Source organism: Lactuca serriola, chromosome 1, assembly GCF_051521515.1.
Source record: "Lactuca serriola cultivar US96UC23 chromosome 1, Lser_US96UC23_V15, whole genome shotgun sequence".
NCBI lineage: Eukaryota > Viridiplantae > Streptophyta > Magnoliopsida > Asterales > Asteraceae > Lactuca > Lactuca serriola.
In genome coordinates this window covers 77,482,984-77,501,746 of record NC_136408.1, presented here as the reverse complement: position 1 = coordinate 77,501,746, position 18,763 = coordinate 77,482,984, and the positions used below count along the sequence as shown (strand labels likewise).

Here is an 18,763-nt window from a genome sequence, read left to right as displayed (position 1 = left end):
AGAAAATGTCCATACAAAATTTTTACAAAAATGACCAAAATACCCCCGAGTTGCCTCTCGGGTAGTTGCCCTTGTTTAAAGTCGGTGGCTTGACATGGACCCCAATTATTTGTCAATATTGATACTTTGGATCCGCTACTTCCTCCACTTCCTCATTTTTAACCTCAAATCCTTCATAATAAGGCTTTAAACGATGACCGTTCACTTTAAATATCTTCCCGGTTTTCTCACTAGTGATCTCTATTGCACCATGCTCAAAAACATTAGTGACAACAAATTGTCCCACCCAACGGGACCTTAATTTACCAGGAATCAATTTAAAACGCGAATGGTAAAGTAGTACCTTTTGACCTTTGTGAAATACCATACGTGTAATCATCTTGTCATGGAATGCTTTGGTCTTTTCCTTATAAAGAACTTCATTATCATATGCTTCATTGCAGATTTCCTCAAGTTCTTGTATGTCTAGCTTCCACTTCTTTCCCGATTCACTTAAATCCATGTTGAACTGCTTGATCGCCCAATAGGCCCTATGTTCCAACTTAATGGGTAATGGACACGGCTTCCCAAAAACAATGCGATATGGAGACATCACAATTGGAGTTTTGTATGCAGTGCAGTACGCCCACAAAGCATCATCAAGACGTGTAATCCAATCTTTCCTTGTTGTATTCACAGTTTTCTCCAAGATGCCCTTGATTTGACGATTGCTCACTTCATCTTGACCGCTTATCTGTGGATGGTATGCTGTGGAAACTTTATGAGTAACACCATATTTCTTCAAAACACCCCCGAGCATACGATTGCAAAAATGTGTACCACGATCACTAATTAAGGCCTTTGGAACACCAAATCTGGAAAAATGTTAGCCTTCAAGAAATCTATCACAACTTTTGAATCGTTAGTACGAGTAGCCTTTGCTTCAACCCACTTGGAAACATAGTCTACAGCCAAAAGAATATAAATAAAACCCGAAGATGATGGAAAAGGTCCCATGAAATCAATGCCCCAAACATCGAAAATTTCACAAACTAAAATGGGATTTAGGGGTATTTGATTCTTTGAGCTTAAAGAACCCATCTTTTGACACTTATCACAGCTTGCACAAAAAACATAAGAGTCATGGAAAATACTTGGCCAGTAAAATCCACTCTTTAATACTTTTTCTGCAGTTCTTTGAGGACCAAAGTTCCTTCCACAAGCATAAGAGTGACAAAATGCTAAGATAGAAGATACCTCATGTTGATCCACACATCGTCTAATCATTTGGTCAGCATAATATTTCCACAAATATGGTTCATCCCAAACATACCTCTTGGCTTCTTTCTTGATTTTATCTTTTTGCCATCGAGTCAAATCTGGTGGAAACTGATTTGTGACGGTGTAGTTCACAATATCGGCATACCATGGGGCAACTTTTGCTAAAAATAGGTTCTCATCGGGAAATGCATCATGAATGGGAGTTGAGTCATCAGGAGAAACGATCCTACTAAGATGACAGCCACAAGATTTGACTTTCCGCTCTTGTCTTTGATTTCAATGTCAAACTCTTGCAAGAGTAATACCCATCAAATGAGTCTAGGCTTCGAATCCTTCTTTGCAAGTAGATACCTAATAGCTGCATGATCAGAATAAACAATGACTTTAGAACCTAGCAGGTATTGACAAAATTTGTCTAAAGAAAAGACAATAGATAGCAATTCTTTTTCAGTTGTCGAGTAGTTGGCTTGTGCACTATCAAGTGTTTTTGAGGAATAGTAAATGACATTAGGAACACGGTATTTTCTTTGCCCTAACACTACACCAACTGCATGATTGTTGGCATCACACATGATTTCAAAAGGCAAACTCCAATCCGGTGATTGAAGTATTGGTGCTGTTATCAACAACTCTTTCAACTGATCAAAAGCTTGCTTGCACTCTTTGGAAAATTCAAATTCTGCATCTTTTTGTAGGAGCTCACACATGGGATGAGATATCTTGGAAAAATCTTTGATAAACCTTCTATAAAATCCTGCATGACCAAGAAATGAGCGTACCTCGCGAACACAAGTGGGATAAGGTAAAGATTTTATGACATCTATTTTTGCTTTGTCCACTTCTAGACCCTTAGAAGACGCAATATGACCTAGTATGAGACCTTTGTCCACCATAAAGTGACACTTTTCATATTTCAAAACAAGATTGGTCTCAATACATCTTTGCAAAATCTTATTCAAATTACCTAAACACTCATGAAAAGAATTACCATAAACTGTGAAGTCGTCCATAAAAACTTCAATCATTTCCTCAACAAATTCCGAAAAAAATACTTACCATGCACCTTTGAAAAGTGGCTGGAGCATTGCAAAGTCCAAAAGGCATTCGCCTATATGCAAATGTTCCGAAGGGACATGTGAAAGTGGTTTTTTCTTGGTCCTCGGGTGCAACGGGTATTTGATGGAAACCGGAATACCCATCCAAGCAACAATAATGTGTTTTTCCCGCTAACCTTTCCAACATTTGATCAATGAAGGGAAGTGGGAAATGGCCTTTCCGGGTTGAGGAATTGAGTCTTCTATAATCAATGCAAAATCTCTACCCGTTTTGCACACGGGTGGGGACTAACTCACCTTGGTTATTCTTTGTAACGGTAATACCTGTCTTCTTGGGCACAACTTAGACCGGACTTAGCCAATTGCTATCTGATATAGGGTAGATCATCCCCGCATTCAACAACTTCAAAATCTCCTTTTTCACAACCTCCATCATTGGAGGATTCAAATGCCTTTGAGTTTCTCGGGAAGGCTTGTAATCTTCTTCCATAAGGACTTTGTGCATGCAAAGCGAAGGACTTAGCCCTTTGATGTCGGCTATAGTCCACCCAATGGTTTCCTTATACTCCTTCAAGGTGGTGACAAGCTCTTCTTCTTCTTTTGTTGACAACTTTGTGGAGATGATCACTGGCAAAGTTTCTTTGTCTCCAAGATATGCGTACTTGAGATGCTCGGGTAAAGTTTTGAGCTCCAATTCCGGTGCCTGCACAATAGAAGGAACAAGTTTCTCATTAGACATTGGTATTTTCAGCTTTGGAACATCAAACCTCATTTTAATCTTCTCATCGATGCAAGACACAACCTCCATAATCTCTTTATCAATTGTAAATTGATTGACAAGTTTTGTCACTCTTTCCTTTTGAAGATTCCTGTCTAAAATGAGAGCTAACACATCAAGATTAGACAAATCAAAAAAATCCTCTGTCAATGGTTCAATGACATCCACAAAATTCAAAGATGAAATATCACTTGGATATCTCATAGCATCATAAATATTGAAATTTATCACCTCCCCATCAAATTCCATGGACAATGTACCATCATAAACATCAATTTTCGTCCTGGCTGTTTTCAAAAAGGGTCTTCCTAGGAGAATTGAACTCAAATTTGGTGAGTCATCAGCATCCATGTCAAGGACATAAAAATCTGTTGGAAACACTAATTCATTCACTCGGAATAACACATCTTCTAGCACACCTTTGGGATGTACTAAAGATCTATCAGCCAATTGAATGATTACCCCGGTCTTTTTCAATGTGCCAATATTTAAAGTTTTAAAAATGGAATATGGCAAAACATTGATAGAAGCTCCAAGGTCTAGCATATCCCGTGGAACATGAAGATTACCTAATTTGCAAGGAACCGTGAAAACACCCAGATCCTTACATTTTTGAGGTAGTCTTTTCTGTAACACTGCTGACACATTTTCACCCACTTTGACAGTTTCATTCCCTTTCAGTCTTTTCTTAGATGTGCATAATTCCTTAAGAAATTTAGCATACCTAGGGACTTGTTTGATGGCATCAATAAGAGGAATATTTACCTCAACCTTCCTGAACATCTCCATGATTTCATTGTCTTCCCTTTCACGCTTTGACTTGCTTAATCTTAAGGGAAATGGAGGAGGAGTGACTTTTGCTTTAATAGGAACTTGCTTGGAAGGTGTTTTTGACTTCTCTTCTTCTTTCTCTAGCTCTATCTTTTCTTCTTCTTCAACCATCTTAGGACCTTCATATTCTTTTCCAATTCTCAATGTGATAGCACATGCACTATGCTTTGGATTCTTTTCGGTTTGTGCGGGTAGTTTGCCTTGTGACTCCAATTTACTCACAGAAGTGGTGAATTGAGTCATTTGTTGCTCCAGATTCTTAATACTCGCCTTGGTTTCATTTTGAAATGTTTGAGTACTTGTGGCTAAACTCTTGACAATGTCTTCCAAAGTCATTCCTGACCTGGTTGAACTATTTCCTTGATGCATGTTTTGAGGTTGGAATTGAGATTGATGAGGAGGTTGAGTTGGCTGGAAATGTGGTTGATAACTTTGTTGGTGATGCATTTGATTTTGAAATGGGGGTCTTGGTTGATAAGGTGGTGGTCTTGGCTGAAAATTGGCATTAGGTTGATGCCAATTTGGATTGCTTCTTGGCTGGAAGTTTCCTTGTTGTTGACTTGAAAATCCCATAGCTTGAACTATCTCTAAATCTTCTTGTAAGATGGGGCACATATTAGTGGGATGTCCAACTTGTGTACAAATACCACAAGGTCTAACTATTGGTGGTTGCACGCCCTTGTCTTTTGCAAGCATCATCACTACTTTAGTCAACTCAGAAAGTTGAATTTCAATTTTTGGGGTAGAAATTTCTTTCACTCCTCTTGGTGCATCACTGTACCATTCTTCTTCTTGGACTGTATGCTTGGACTCTTCTGCCATGTTCTTGATAAGAACTCTAATTTCTGTTAGAGTCTTATCAGCTATAGATCCACCACTTGATGCATTGAGTAATCTCCTATCCGAAGATGACATTCCTTCATAAAAATACTACAACAAATGATATGTAATCCCATGTTGTGGACATCTTGAGCATAATTTCTTGAACCATTCCCAATAAGTATGCAAGGCTTCTCTCTTTTGTTGCTTGATACCAATTTTCTCTCTGTGTAAAGCTGAAGCTCTCATTTCTGGAAAATATTTATCCAGAAACATCCTTGCAAGTTCATTCCATGTTGTGACTGACCCCGATGGTAAGTCATATAACCACTCCTTGGCTAAATCTTGTAAAGCAAAGGGGAATGCCCTTAACTTGATTTGATCTTCTGTAACTTCATGTGGCTTCATACCCACACAGACTACATGAAATTCCTTAAGGAATTTATGTGGGTCTTCATTCTCAAGACCACGGAATGAGGGTAACAAATGGATGGGTCCAGACTTAAGTTCAAAGTTGATTGCTATAGGGTAATTTATGCACAAAGGCTGTTGGGTAACATCTTGAGTGGCCCATTGTCTAAAGGTTTGTTCAGGTGGTGGACGTGGAGGATTTTGGCCATGGTTGTCTCCCATGGTAGGAGTAGGGATAATGGTTTCAAATTTGGGTAAAGGTGAAGGTATGGTTGATGGATTTGATGAAGAAACTCTGGATTGTTGTTGTTTCTTTAAAAGTCTGGCTTGCTTCCTTCTTTGTTTAACAGATTTCTCTATCTCCAAATCAACTGGTAAAGGTGTACCTGTGCGAAAAGATCTTGGCATAAACAATTAGTACTACCGTATCCCCGACAACAGTGCCAATTTGTTTGGCTGTCAAACCAACAAATAATGGGATAAAATAATAACAATAAAATTCAAGTCACTGCTAGTTCATACACTGGAGATAGTATAGAGTAAGCATGGTCGGTCCACAGGAATGCGGGACTTCTTATTTAGCCATATTCTCACACATCATACAAACAAAAATTAAAATGGGGGATTGTGTTTGAACTCGAATTAAACTTCATAAATAAGCAAGATTGATAACAAAACGCAGTAAAAAAACGTACATTTCCGATTCTGATTCCTATACATGTATTATGTTGAAAGATGTAATATGATTATAACTCATGTTCAATCTAGGTTGGTAATTTAGATATTAATAAACTCTAATATCCAAGTTGACAAAAAATATTTTATTCAAAACAAGTTCTTCAAATAAAACTTCATTTAATTGATTCAATTCAAACAAGCTCTTGGATCAAATCATTAAATGACATTAAGTTCTTGCACTAATTACTAACAATGTTTAAAATTGCTCTTAAGCTTGGGAATATAAACATTTAATCTTTGATTGCACTATTTTTGATCTAATTACAACCAAGTAAGTGTGTGTTACTAACATCAAATCATAAAACATATACGAATTTCATAATTTGATTAACTAGATTGATAAGAATCCTAATTCATTGATCAAGTGAAAAGACAACCAATCAAACATGTAATTAAGTCCAAATCAAAGATCACTTGATAATAAACATAAAGTTAAGTGCAAATTACAACTTAACAACAAACACTTAGGAATCAGAATAAAAAATGATTGAGAAATTAGCCACACATGTCTAAGTTAACTACAAATCTAACAAGTATGATCTTCAAATCAACTTACAAAAAGCAAATTAAAGTGTTTCCAAAGTGTTAGATGATGATATGATACACCAAAATCGCCCCCCTACAGTTCCCAGTCGAAGTTATTTTTGAATATGCCAGAAGAACATGATAAATCAGAAGTTAAAGATTTGAATTTCAATCAGATCACGTTACACGGACCGTGTAACACATGCCATGCCAATACACGGCCGTGTAATGATCCTGATGTGTTGAAAAACATCCAAAACACGGCCCGTGTAACACATGCCTTGCCACAGCGCTGGCCGTGTGATGAACTACAAAATAACTAATCTCCAATTTTCTTCATTTCTTCAATTTAGCTCCGAAAGTTCCGAAATTTCACCGAGAGCTTCCCTTGACCATCCTAAGCATGCTCCAATCTTCAAATTACCCTGAAACATCCACAAAAATGGTGAAATATCGATAGATCCTCGATAATGTACTTAAATGCAAAATGAATGAATATTACACTAAAAATGCAATGCAATGCTATAAATAGACATGAAATTAAACTATGAAAAGGTGCAATTTATGCACCTAACACCTTATTAGTGAAACCATTGAAGTCAAAGCCCATAATCATATCATGAAGACATGCCAAAGCACAAACATAATCTGAATCAATACCACATATGCCGCTATCTCGTAAGATATGGTCTTGTAACACACACGATTGAGCTCGTGAGGCCATAAAAGCACAGGAGGAAGCCTTTACTGCTTAGTAAAACATCGAACCACCAAACCTAATTTGTAACGAAGCCATTCGCTATTGAAGGTCCCTAAAGAACGGACCACCGCAAACCACAATGTCCTCAAGCGAGCTACGTAACCCTTTATCAAAACACAAAGCAACCTATTCCATGTGAATGGGTTTTCATGTCCTCATGCCAAAGAAAAGTTTTGCAATGCCCATGCAAGAACGAAGCAAAAGGAGCTCACTATGGGGGTCATGTAACTATGGTAGAAGGTGCATCAAATCTACAGCCTTGACAGCCCTCTTCCCGTGTCAGACCGTTACATTTGGGACTTTAAGTTTGTTGGATGTTTCTTATTTCTTCTACGAGAACTTTCTTGGATTTTTTTCTAGAAAATTGTAACGCCCCGTTCTTAAAATATCTATATATAGGTCCCCGAGATCAAGAGTAAGGGCGTTTCGGTCTTTCATGAGCAATGGGTTATTATTCAGGAAGGTTTCGGGTCGGGGTGTGTTGCTAGAAGCGTAGATCTTCTCGCCACCTTTTCGTGCATATAAAGTTCGTCAGAAGCGGATCTAGAATGAAGGAGTTATGATACTTTAAAGATATTGACATTTATGGCCCTTAATGGATAAAAGTTGCCAAAGTAGGCCATGCAGACCTTTGGGACACGCGTGGGTACGCCCAGCGTAGGCTGGGTTACACCCAACGTTGTAAAGCAAATGGTCGCGGGTGCAAGGACGCGTACGCCCAACGTACTAGAGGTACGCCCAACGTACGCTCAGAGTCCTTAAACCCAAATTTGAGGGTGAGCCACTATAAATAGAACACAATGGCTTCAACCCTAGCCCCCATATCAGCCTCCCTAACCTTAGAAGAAACCCTAGAACGTTCCAACGTCCATTTTTAGAGATCTTGGCCCAGAAAAGCTCATCTTGGTGGTTTAAGCTTGGAAGAGGAAAAGAGGAATTTGTCAAGGAAGGAGTTGGGTGGCTGGAGCTCGTAGATCTAGGAAGGCATCATCTCCTGGAGCCCTTGTGAGGTATAAAGTCTCTTGCTTGACATCTATTTTATGTAGATCTTGGTGTTATGAAGTTTTGACATCATTTCCTGTCCCAAAGCCCCAAAGTGATGCATGATGTGAGTTGGTTGAGATTAGCTGTCCTTTCAGACCTTAGGAGAGGTCTTGAGTGAGAAAAATGAGGTCCCAATGGCTTTGGTTGTCTCATGTATGATGTAGGTGGGTCTTAATGGATTAAGACTTTGAGTTAAGAGCTTTATGGACGTCCCAAGGGATAAAGTTGGAGACTTTATGGATCCTAGGCATGTTTAGTCGATGGATCTGAAGTTTGGGCTTAAGAGGTTAAGCCATTAAGAACTTATGAGGACTTTTAGTTCAGTGAGTTTACGCCCCGCGTAAAGTGATGTACGCCCAACGTACTCACCTTTCTGCCTGTACGCTTAGCATACATGGGGGTACGCCCTGCGTACTCTGTCTGTATGGATCATGAGTTTTTGGGCCATGGGTTGGGGCATGTTTGGGTATTTGGGCCTTAGTGGGCCATCAGAAATCATATTATATGGACCAAGGAATATATTTTGGGATTAGGGTGAGGCCCATTAAGGGATTTTGCCCAATGTAGCCAATTGGGCCATTAGTGGGTCACTAGTGGGCTTGAGAAACTTACCTAGTGTTGGGCCCTTCATATTATGGTGTTGGGCCTTAGTCATGGACCAGATTGGGTTAAGGGTAAAATGGTCAATTTACCCTTAGAAGGATATTGTTTTCGGCTAAGTGTTATTGTGTCATTAATAGTTCGTGAAGCTAGAGGAGCAACAGCGCGGGGATTGTCAGATAGCAGCCAAAAGGGTACCAACAGTGTTTCAGTAGTTCAAGGTGAGTTATCATCACTATATCGACAGGGTCTACGACCGGTTAGGTCAGAATCCTGGTTAGGATATTGATATGTGTTAGAGACCTGGTTAAGGTCGGTACCTGGGGATAGGATAATGTTATGCTAGTGACCGGTTAGGTCGGAATCCTGGTTAGGATATTGATATGCTATGTGATCGGTTAGATTGTTTGTCTGGTTGAGGATTGTATATGATTATATGTTTATGTGCATATGGTTGTTGGACTGCAGTTGGGTTGAGGCGGGTCCTGCTTTGTGCTGTAGGCCAACATACCCAGGGCGGTCCGGACATTCTGAAGGCCCATCGAGTGGTCCAGATAGGCTGAAGGCCCCAAGAGGGTGGACCAGACGTGCCGAGGCTAGGAGAGTGGACCAGGCCGACTGAAGGCCCGGTGCGGGCGGACCAGTCATACTGTAGACTCAGAGAGTGGACCAGAAGGATTGAAGGCCCGGAGCGGGCGGACCAATCACACTGTAGACTCGATGAACATGACTAGACTGGAGGGTGGACCAGGTGGACTGAAGGCCCGGTGTGGGCGGACCAGTCATACAGTAGACCCGATGTGCGTGGCTGTTCTGCGTTCTGTTGCGATATGGCATGTTATGTGTTTGGTATATGTGGTTGGTATTTTGGGGGTATCTCACTAAGCTTTCGGGCTTACAGTTGTGGTTTAAATGTTTCAGGTTCTTCAGGAGCCCGTGGCAAGGCAAAGGCATGATCGTACGACTCCTCATGTTTTACGTGTTCATGATGTGGTTCTGGGAAATACTCTGATAATAAATGTATTGAAAACCTTTTTGTAATAACTTTATGAAATTGGGTTATCTTTGAAAAGTTTAAATTGGTTGGAATTTTTAGAGCGTTACAAAAATGATCCTACTTCTACTACATGGAATAATTTAATTCCTAGGAAAATGAATGTTTAGCTTTGGATGATTCCTAAGGTAAGGATTGTCACTCGTCTAATTCTTCATGATAAAGGAATTGATCTAGACTCGATTGTTTATCATGCAGTATGAAGAAATAGATGATTCAATGGAAGAAACAAATCAAATCACTCATCACGATGAATTTCCACAAGGATCTCAAGTGGATGATGGAGTTGCACGTTTACTTTCTTTACAGACAAGTACATATAGTTTAAATTGGAAAGAAATTTCACAAGCAGATGAAGAGTGGGATGAATTAGTTACATAAGAAGATGACGAGCGTGAATGAAGGGTATATATGTCAATTCACCAGTAAGAAGAAATTCTCAAGAGTAGATTGAAACTCTAGAAAGTAGGAGTAACACATTCTATTGGTCTGATGATGATGATGATAACCAGAACATATTTGAATTCATGCAACTTAAATAGGTAGATAGATGGATCCAATCACAGTTGGATTCCATAATAGTTAAAGAATCAATCTAATTCCGAAAACCATTTGCGATTGTAGAAGAGCAGTCTCAAATCTTTTTCAAATTGATTTTGGTGCACATCTGAATCAGGTGCTGATGGAATCGTATGTGAATTGACATAATCAAGAATTTGAGTCACAAAATGAAGATGTTGTCATCCCCCCAAACTGAGGAAGAAAGGGAGACAATCAATGCGTTAAAAGTTGATATTAATTCTGTAACACCGTAAATTTCAAAACAATTTTTCGCATTTTATAAAAACATAATTCATTTATTATTCATAAAAACATCATTGTTTGAAACTCAAATCCATAGCATATAACAATCCCAAGATCTCATAACATAAGAATCCCATGTGTGTACTGATTAGGCCGGCGCCTTCCCGCGATCCTCACTAGTACCTGAAACAAATAACACCAAACACTATAAGCACAAAGCTTAGTGAGTTCCCCAAAATACCATATATATATAACACATATTAGCCACTCGAGGCTATAACTCTTTGGGTCCGTGCACCCAACTCTATGAACCCTCAGGCTCTATCTCTGTGAACCTTCCAATTCTAACTCTGTAACATGCACAACATAAATCACATAGAATAATGCAGTGCAACACATAACACATATATAGCATACAACACTGTATCACATAACTCTAATTACCTACTCAAGGTAAATTATAGTGAGAAGACTCACCTCGCGTATCTCGGTAACTCGTAAATCCCTGAAATCACTAGTGCTCGATCACCCGAGCTATAGTCCTCCTATAACACAAATACATCTCTAATTAACACTTTCCCAACTAGGGTTGACTAACTCTATCAAGTCAACACCGGTCAACTCTGGTCAATGGTCAACGGTCAACCCAACTCGCCGAGTCTAGCGTGGACTCGCCGAGTCCCTACGGGGACCCGATTCCTCTGAATCCCTTCCGACTCACCGAGTCACTCACCCAACTCGGTTACTCAACCCCTGGTTCGAAAACACGGAACAACTTGCTCCAACTCGTCGAGTCTGCCAATGGACTCGACGAGTGCATTCCATGCACAACCCCAAACGACCTTCTGAGGTCAGATCTGTTCCACTAACTCATAGATACAGTCTTTCCAAGCTTATTTATCACGTAAAGTTTATGTCTTGGCGCTCATATCACACCTATTGACTCATAAATGGTGTTTTAACCTCAAACACAATGATCCCAAACCAAAACCTCCATAGACTCATATAAAGCTTGGACAAAGAGGCACTCTGGACCTCCATGGGTCCAGATCTAGAACCTAACTCGCTTAAGGGACCATGGGAGCACTAGATCTAGTCACAAAAGGGCTCAATAAGCCCTAAATCAACATGAACATCACCACAACAGAAAATGGTTCGAAAATAATACCTCAAACGTGATGTTCTGGACCTCAGATCTTCAGGAAGTTAACCCTCTTGCTTCCTCTTGGCTATAGCTTCCTTTCCCTTGCTAGACAACACCTCCAAGGTCGACAATGGCTCCTTCTCTCACTCCAAACGCTGAACTCACTAGGGTTTCGCTCTGGGGGGCTGGTGAGCACAAATGACGGCCATAAGGCCCTTTAAATAGGCCCCAAACCCGAGAAATTAGGGTTTCATTAAACAGCACGGACTCGCCGAGTCCACCAATGCGACTCGTCGAGTCCGGTCATTAATCCGGGTGAGAAATCGCATCTCTACTCGGCGAGTCTACGCACCAACTCGCCGAGTTCTTCCACAAAACTCAAAATAAAATGAATAAATATAATACCTGAAATTCCGGATGTTACAGATTCACTTGAAGAAAGAATAAATGAAATGTAGAGGATGTTGGAGGCATGTGTGGATATGCAAAAATTGGTGCATCAAGAGCTTAATTCAACTCTGAATTAGTCATGATCTTCATACTTATGTTGTGATGATGGTTTTAAATCATAACTTGATAGGTAACATTTTTTTTAAATCTTAGAATCAATAAGATTCATTAAATAAACCGTGGAATTAACTATTTATAATGTTCATTTAGATCTGGTTCACACATGTGTATATCCTCAAAACGTGCTCAGAAAGTAAATTGGTCAAAGTTGAAGGAAAATGTTAGGTGAACAAGTAGTACAAGGTCAAGATTTTTAGAGCAGAGGAATTAATAGATGGAATAAGAAAAAAAAGATTAACAACAATGTTTTTTTAATCAGGTAATTTACATTAATACCCTTTTGATTCAATTGTTTATCGTGTTGATTTTGAATTTTCCTTCAGGTTCTTTTAATCTTCGGTCTTGTGTGGTGATGAAATGAAGATGCTAGCTTAGCATTGATGACAAATCCAAAGAAAAACATAAATCCTCTGTTAGTTTTGTAACATCCTAATGAAATTTAATTGTTTAAGTTTGAAATTTTAGATGGCCACGACATGGTGATTACATCACCACGACTTGGAAAAATGATTTGGACCTGCAAATATTAAATGAGTTCCATGCTGTGGCGCTAGGTGGCCACGACGTGGCAAACATTTTTGGCTAAACCCTAATACATGGGGTTTGAGCCCTATTTAAAGGAATGGGGAGGCTAGGTGATGTGCACAAAAGTACCCACTAATTTTAATATTTATAACCTAACAAACTTAGACTATCTATGCACTTATAGGCAGTGTACCTAGTCAGATTACAGTATAGCTTAGGTAAGTCGGGTGTCGATCACAGGGAACGGTAGATTAATTTAATATATTTGATTATAGGTTACAGGTCACACGAAAAGAATTAAGAAATAGTTTAATAAATCTCAAACTAACAATTAATTAACAACTCTCGATAAACTAACAGGAAAGCAAATCTCTTCAGGTACTTTGGTTTAAACAAATTACACCTTAAAAACATAGACAATTGCATACACAAATTCATTTATTCATGTTCACCGATTCCTAAAATGATTAGATTCATGTTCACTATAACTAATCCTTTAGCAAACAAGTCAATTCAAACAGTGATCAGTTGATTAAACTAACATGCTTCCTAGTGTTCAGTTCGTATCGAGCAAGACTTGTACATATAGTTAATCAAATTACTAATTCAATTTAACCTATTGTTGATGGTCATCAAACAAGGCTCACACATTAACTTACCTATTCTCAAATTAATCCTAGTTTCACATTCGTTATTTCTAGTCTTATAATCTCGATGGTCATCAAAAATCATAAGAGACAAGCAATCGAGCAGATGTTCAAGCAACTCAATTCACTTAACAATTAACAGAAAATAATCATCATTAACACATGAGGATCTTTAAACAAGCTTGGCAAGATAAATTAAACACAAATAAACTATTTAATATAGCAATTAGTCTAAAAAATCAAAGCTTCATTCAATCATAAACACAAAGTAAAAGGTTTTTACACCTAAATCAGAAACTTAATACAGAAAAGTACCACAATGGAATGCTAAACATGGTCACGTTAGCAATCCATATGATAACCGACATGTATCCGCTCTCCAATCCTTCCGATCTCCACTCCCGTTAGCTTAACGGCCTTCCGGCCGCCTTCTAGACCCTCAAAACGGCTTAACAGAAGTTAATTGTCGACTAAATTAGGTTAGAAGTCGCCTCCAATCGATCTGTGGAATTATCTTTAAATATACGAACCGACTCGTCGAGTCAAGTGGTGACTCGTCGAGTCCCTCTCACATTCCCCGTATTGTGATTACTCTCTGGGATCCCGAGTCATTATCTTCTCGATTCTTCGATTGGACTCGCCGAGTAGACGATCTGACTCGCCGAGTAGGTGCCTTTTTCAGTGTTTTTCTTCTTTATTCCATTCTCAATATTCTAACTGTTTCTCCCGCTTCCTTTCGCTTCCGAGCTTCATCTTTGGACTGAAAAACATAATTTAACACTTTTAAGTACCTTTTGTCCATAATATGCGATAATTAAGTTAATAAATGAATACTTAATATGAACTAATTATGCACATATCAAAATACCCCACACTTGTCTTTTGCTTGCCCTCAAGCAAAATTGAATTTTAAACATATTAGAATCATATATAACAACTCCAATCTAACCCAGCTATTATGCCAAGACTGCAACGCGTACATTTGTGTCTAAAATTTTTCCTAAAGAACCCCCCATATTCCAAATACTCACAATCCTCATAAACACTTGCCCACTCATCCCGAACTATGCTCATTTTATGCAACCCTCCGAATCCATCCTCAGAAAACCTCTTTACCCTCAAGGTATTTTTAATTGAGCCACCCAAGCATACATAATCTAGAAAATTACAATTTTTCGATACCACTATGAAATTCTTTGAATTCGTCACTTTCTTGATAATTTGATCTTTGATATCTTTGAATTCACCACCTTTATTGTTTGATTTTCGGGTATCTTCAATTTTTTTGGATTTCTTGGAATTTTGATCTTTTGATCTTCACTTTAATTGCTCCAAAATTCATACAATTTCTTGTAATTCTCTCTTTTTTTTTTTACATGTATACCTCACTTTTTCTTTCACTCAAAACCCTACATGCTTAAGCAGGGGCGCTCAATCTCAACCTTTATTGGCTAATGATAAAAATTTTCCTGGATACATTTCAGGTTTAGGCTGCTAAACATATTACATCCCTCAGGCTGAGCAAGATTGTGTTTTAGTCTCATGATTTCACTGAAATAAGGAAGCCACAAATGCACTAGAACGTGTATAGGCTCAACTAAACATTTGGGTTATCATGAAATTATCAACACAACTCTAACATGAAATCCTAATTTTTACCAAAATTTTCTAAATAAATCCTAAGTAATACTTTTGGTATGCAAAATTTTAAAATTAACCTAAATTAAGACTCTAGATTTTCTATTATGTAATTATGTAACCAACCCCCTACCCCACACTTATTTGATGCAATGCCCTCATTGCATATTATGCCTACTATAAACATAAAAATAAACAAAAGAGGGAATTGGAACAAACTCCCCTGGGATAGCAGTCGATAGGCTGATCACTTCCATATTAGTTCCAACTTCAATTAACTTTAGACATGGTAACATCTCATCCATGCCTTGGGTGTCAAAACTCGTGTGGTTCGCTCCAAATACGCGGAAATCAGTGTAAGATCTTGAAGAATGGATATGGAAGAATAAGTGAGCAAGTGGGACAAGTAGCAGCATCAAATCAGCAGTCCATCGGTATAACATTTGAACGACTCGTCGAGTCTTATGGTGGACTCGTTGAGTACCAGCGCGCCTTCACAGAATATGTAGAAATACAAGGCGACTTGTCGAGTCAGCTTAGTGCACTCGTCGAGTAGGCCACTGAACGAAAAAAACTTGGTATTTTGCAACTGTTTTAGCCTCTAAAAACGTCTCTAACTCTTCCCCATGTTTAGACTCAATTGCCCATACCCCTAAAGACCGGACTCGACACTTTGACGTTAAAGTTCCACCTCCTTGACTCTCTTTCTCACTTTGATTCCATGACTCTAAATCCATTTGAAGCTAGTACTCCTAATTCAATTCTGAAAGCATCTGAAGGGTAAAAGTTTTGCAAAGATCTGAAACATCAAGAGCATCAACATGGAAAACAAAATTTAAACAAACTAAAAATAAAAAGAAAAACCTACTAAAAAAATAACTAAAAAGGATATCACGATCACTCGACTTCGTCGAAATCAAGTTACAATTGTTGATTAAATCCCTTGCATGCAAGAAGTGGTTTGTGAAAACAAAATCTTTCGGGACCTGTCAGACTATTTCCTTTGTTTTCTTTGCACCATTAACTAGAAGTAGAACAAGAAGTGACCAAACTAGTCAAGAACAGCAAGAGCTCGGTCTTCCACTTAACCACCACGACACGCCTTGCTATACTACGCCTCATAGATCGAGTTGGACAAATCAACAAAGTAGTAGACTAAACAAGTCAAGAATTCCCTAATCGCTTGCAATCTCGAAACCCATGCAAAAAGTAAAACCAAGCAATGTGTATGATCCCAAATTCCTGCAACATAAAAACAAGAACCTTCCCGACAAGTGAAATGATATCATCGAAAATCAACTAAAAATAAAAACTAAAAATAAAAACTAACTAAAAACAAATAACGAATAATCAAATAAACTAAATTAATGACAAACCGTTCCCCGGCAACGGCGCCAAAAACTTGATGTGCACAAAAGTACCCACTAATTTTAATATTTATAACCTAACAAACTTAGACTATCTATGCACTTATAGGCAGTGTACCTAGTCAGATTACAATATAGCTTAGGTAAGTCGGGTGTCGATCACAGGGAACGGTAGATTAATTTAATATATTTGATTATAGGTTACAGGTCACACGAAAAGAATTAAGAAATAGTTTAATAAATCTCAAACTAACAATTAATTAACAACTCTCGATAAACTAACAGGAAAGCAAATCTCTTCAGGTACTTTGGTTTAAACAAATTACACCTTAAAAACATAGACAATTGCATACACAAATTCATTTATTCATGTTCACCGATTCCTAAAATGATTAGATTCATGTTCACTATAACTAATCCTTTAGCAAACAAGTCAATTCAAACAGTGATCAGTTGATTAAACTAACATGCTTCCTAGTGTTCAGTTCGTATCGAGCAAGACTTGTACATATAGTTAATCAAATTACTAATTCAATTTAACCTCTTGTTGATGGTCATCAAACAAGGCTCACACATTAACTTACCTATTCTCAAATTAATCCTAGTTTCACATTCGTTATTTCTAGTCTTATAATCTCGATGGTCATCAAAAATCATAAGAGACAAGCAATCGAGCAGATGTTCAAGCAACTCAATTCACTTAACAATTAACAGAAAATAATCATCATTAACACATGAGGATCTTTAAACAAGCTTGGCAAGATAAATTAAACACAAATAAACTATTTAATATAGCAATTAGTCTAAAAATCAAAGCTTCATTCAATCATAAACACAAAGTAAAAGGTTTTTACACCTAAATCAGAAACTTAATACAGAAAAGTACCACAATGGAATGCTAAACATGGTCACGTTAGCAATCCATATGATAACCGACATGTATTCGCTCTCCAATCCTTCCGATCTCCACTCCCGTTAGCTTAACGGCCTTCCGGCCGCCTTCTAGACCCTCAAAACGGCTTAACAGAAGTTAATTGTCGACTAAATTAGGTTAGAAGTCGCCTCCAATCGATCTGTGGAATTATCTTTAAATATACGAACCGACTCGTCGAGTCAAGTGGTGACTCGTCGAGTCCCTCTCACATTCCCCGTATTGTGATAACTCTCTGGGATCCCGAGTCATTATCTTCTCGATTCTTCGATTGGACTCGCCGAGTAGGTGCCTTTTTCAGTGTTTTTCTTCTTTATTCCATTCTCAATCTTCTAACTGTTTCTCCCGCTTCCTTTCGCTTCCGAGCTTCATCTTTGGACTGAAAAACATAATTTAACACTTTTAAGTACCTTTTGTCCATAATATGCGATAATTAAGTTAATAAATGAATACTTAATATGAACTAATTATGCACATATCACTAGGGTTTGTTTATTCTCAACCTCCATCACCCTCTTAAGCTTTGAAGTAAGCCCTAATCTCTTTCCTCCACTATTGCAGCTCTTTTTGGGGCTTTTGGTGATCTTGAAGGAAGAAAGAAGAAGAAGTGAGACAAGATCCAGCAAGCAAGTTTCCATTTCTCATCTTAGCACACTCTTAGACCTCTGTAAGTGTCCAAGGCTCCACAATTATGTTGTTAAGTTTCTAGATCCTTAGTTTGGCCTTGTACTCTTCTTGTTCTTGTTAGTTGGGGTGTTGAGATCCCATAAAGGTTGCAACTTTATGAATCTATGGGTCATTTGGAGTGGTTGAGGGTTTGGATTTAAAGTTTGGTTGGGTTTTTGATCCATGCATGATATTTTTGGTCAAAACCCTTATTAAGACCTAATTTGAGTTCAAGAAATGCATTGGACATACATGTATGTAAAGCACACATTTTTATGTTAGTTTTGGTTTTAGAAACTATTCTGGAGCAAATGGACAAATAACTTTAGAGATTAAGTGATAATGGTTAAGTCTATGCCATGTTTTGACTTTGTTGGACCTAAGGTTTGAGATCTAGATCTCTTGGAGGGTCTTAAGGGATAAAGTTGGAAACTTTATCTATCTAGACCATAAGAAGGACCAGATCTAAGCTTTGGAGCTCTTAGGACTGAAGGAAAAGGCTTAACCCATTAAGCTATTAAGAAGCTAGTGCCACGACATGGCCTTAGGTTGCCACGACGTGGCGCTTGGGAAATCGTCACTCGTTGTCAACTTTG

The 18,763-nt window shown here is 38.3% G+C and overlaps 1 protein-coding gene across 1 annotated transcript; it reads right to left on the bottom strand.

Annotated features, from left to right (window-relative positions):
• Positions 1-112: 112 nt before the first annotated feature.
• On the bottom strand, positions 113-2,285 carry LOC145057456 (uncharacterized). Its single transcript, XM_079005303.1, has 3 exons — positions 1,612-2,285; positions 1,313-1,528; positions 113-854 (listed from the first exon to the last, which is right to left on the bottom strand). The coding sequence occupies exons 1-3, from the start codon at positions 2,283-2,285 to the stop codon at positions 113-115; spliced, it is 1,632 nt and encodes a 543-aa protein (XP_078861429.1).
• Positions 2,286-18,763: the final 16,478 nt, after the last annotated feature.

Excerpts from the sequence above, each read along its gene's own strand:
- LOC145057456 (XM_079005303.1), bottom strand. The coding sequence starts at position 2,285 with ATGATTGAAGTTTTTATGGACGACTTCACAGTTTATGGTAATTCTTTT. Across the intron at positions 1,529-1,611 it reads TCTGATCATGCAGCTATTAG|ACAAGAGCGGAAAGTCAAAT; the intron begins GTATCTACTTGC and ends TTGAAATCAAAG. Across the intron at positions 855-1,312 it reads ATCAAGAAAGAAGCCAAGAG|ATTTGGTGTTCCAAAGGCCT; the intron begins GTATGTTTGGGA and ends ACATTTTTCCAG.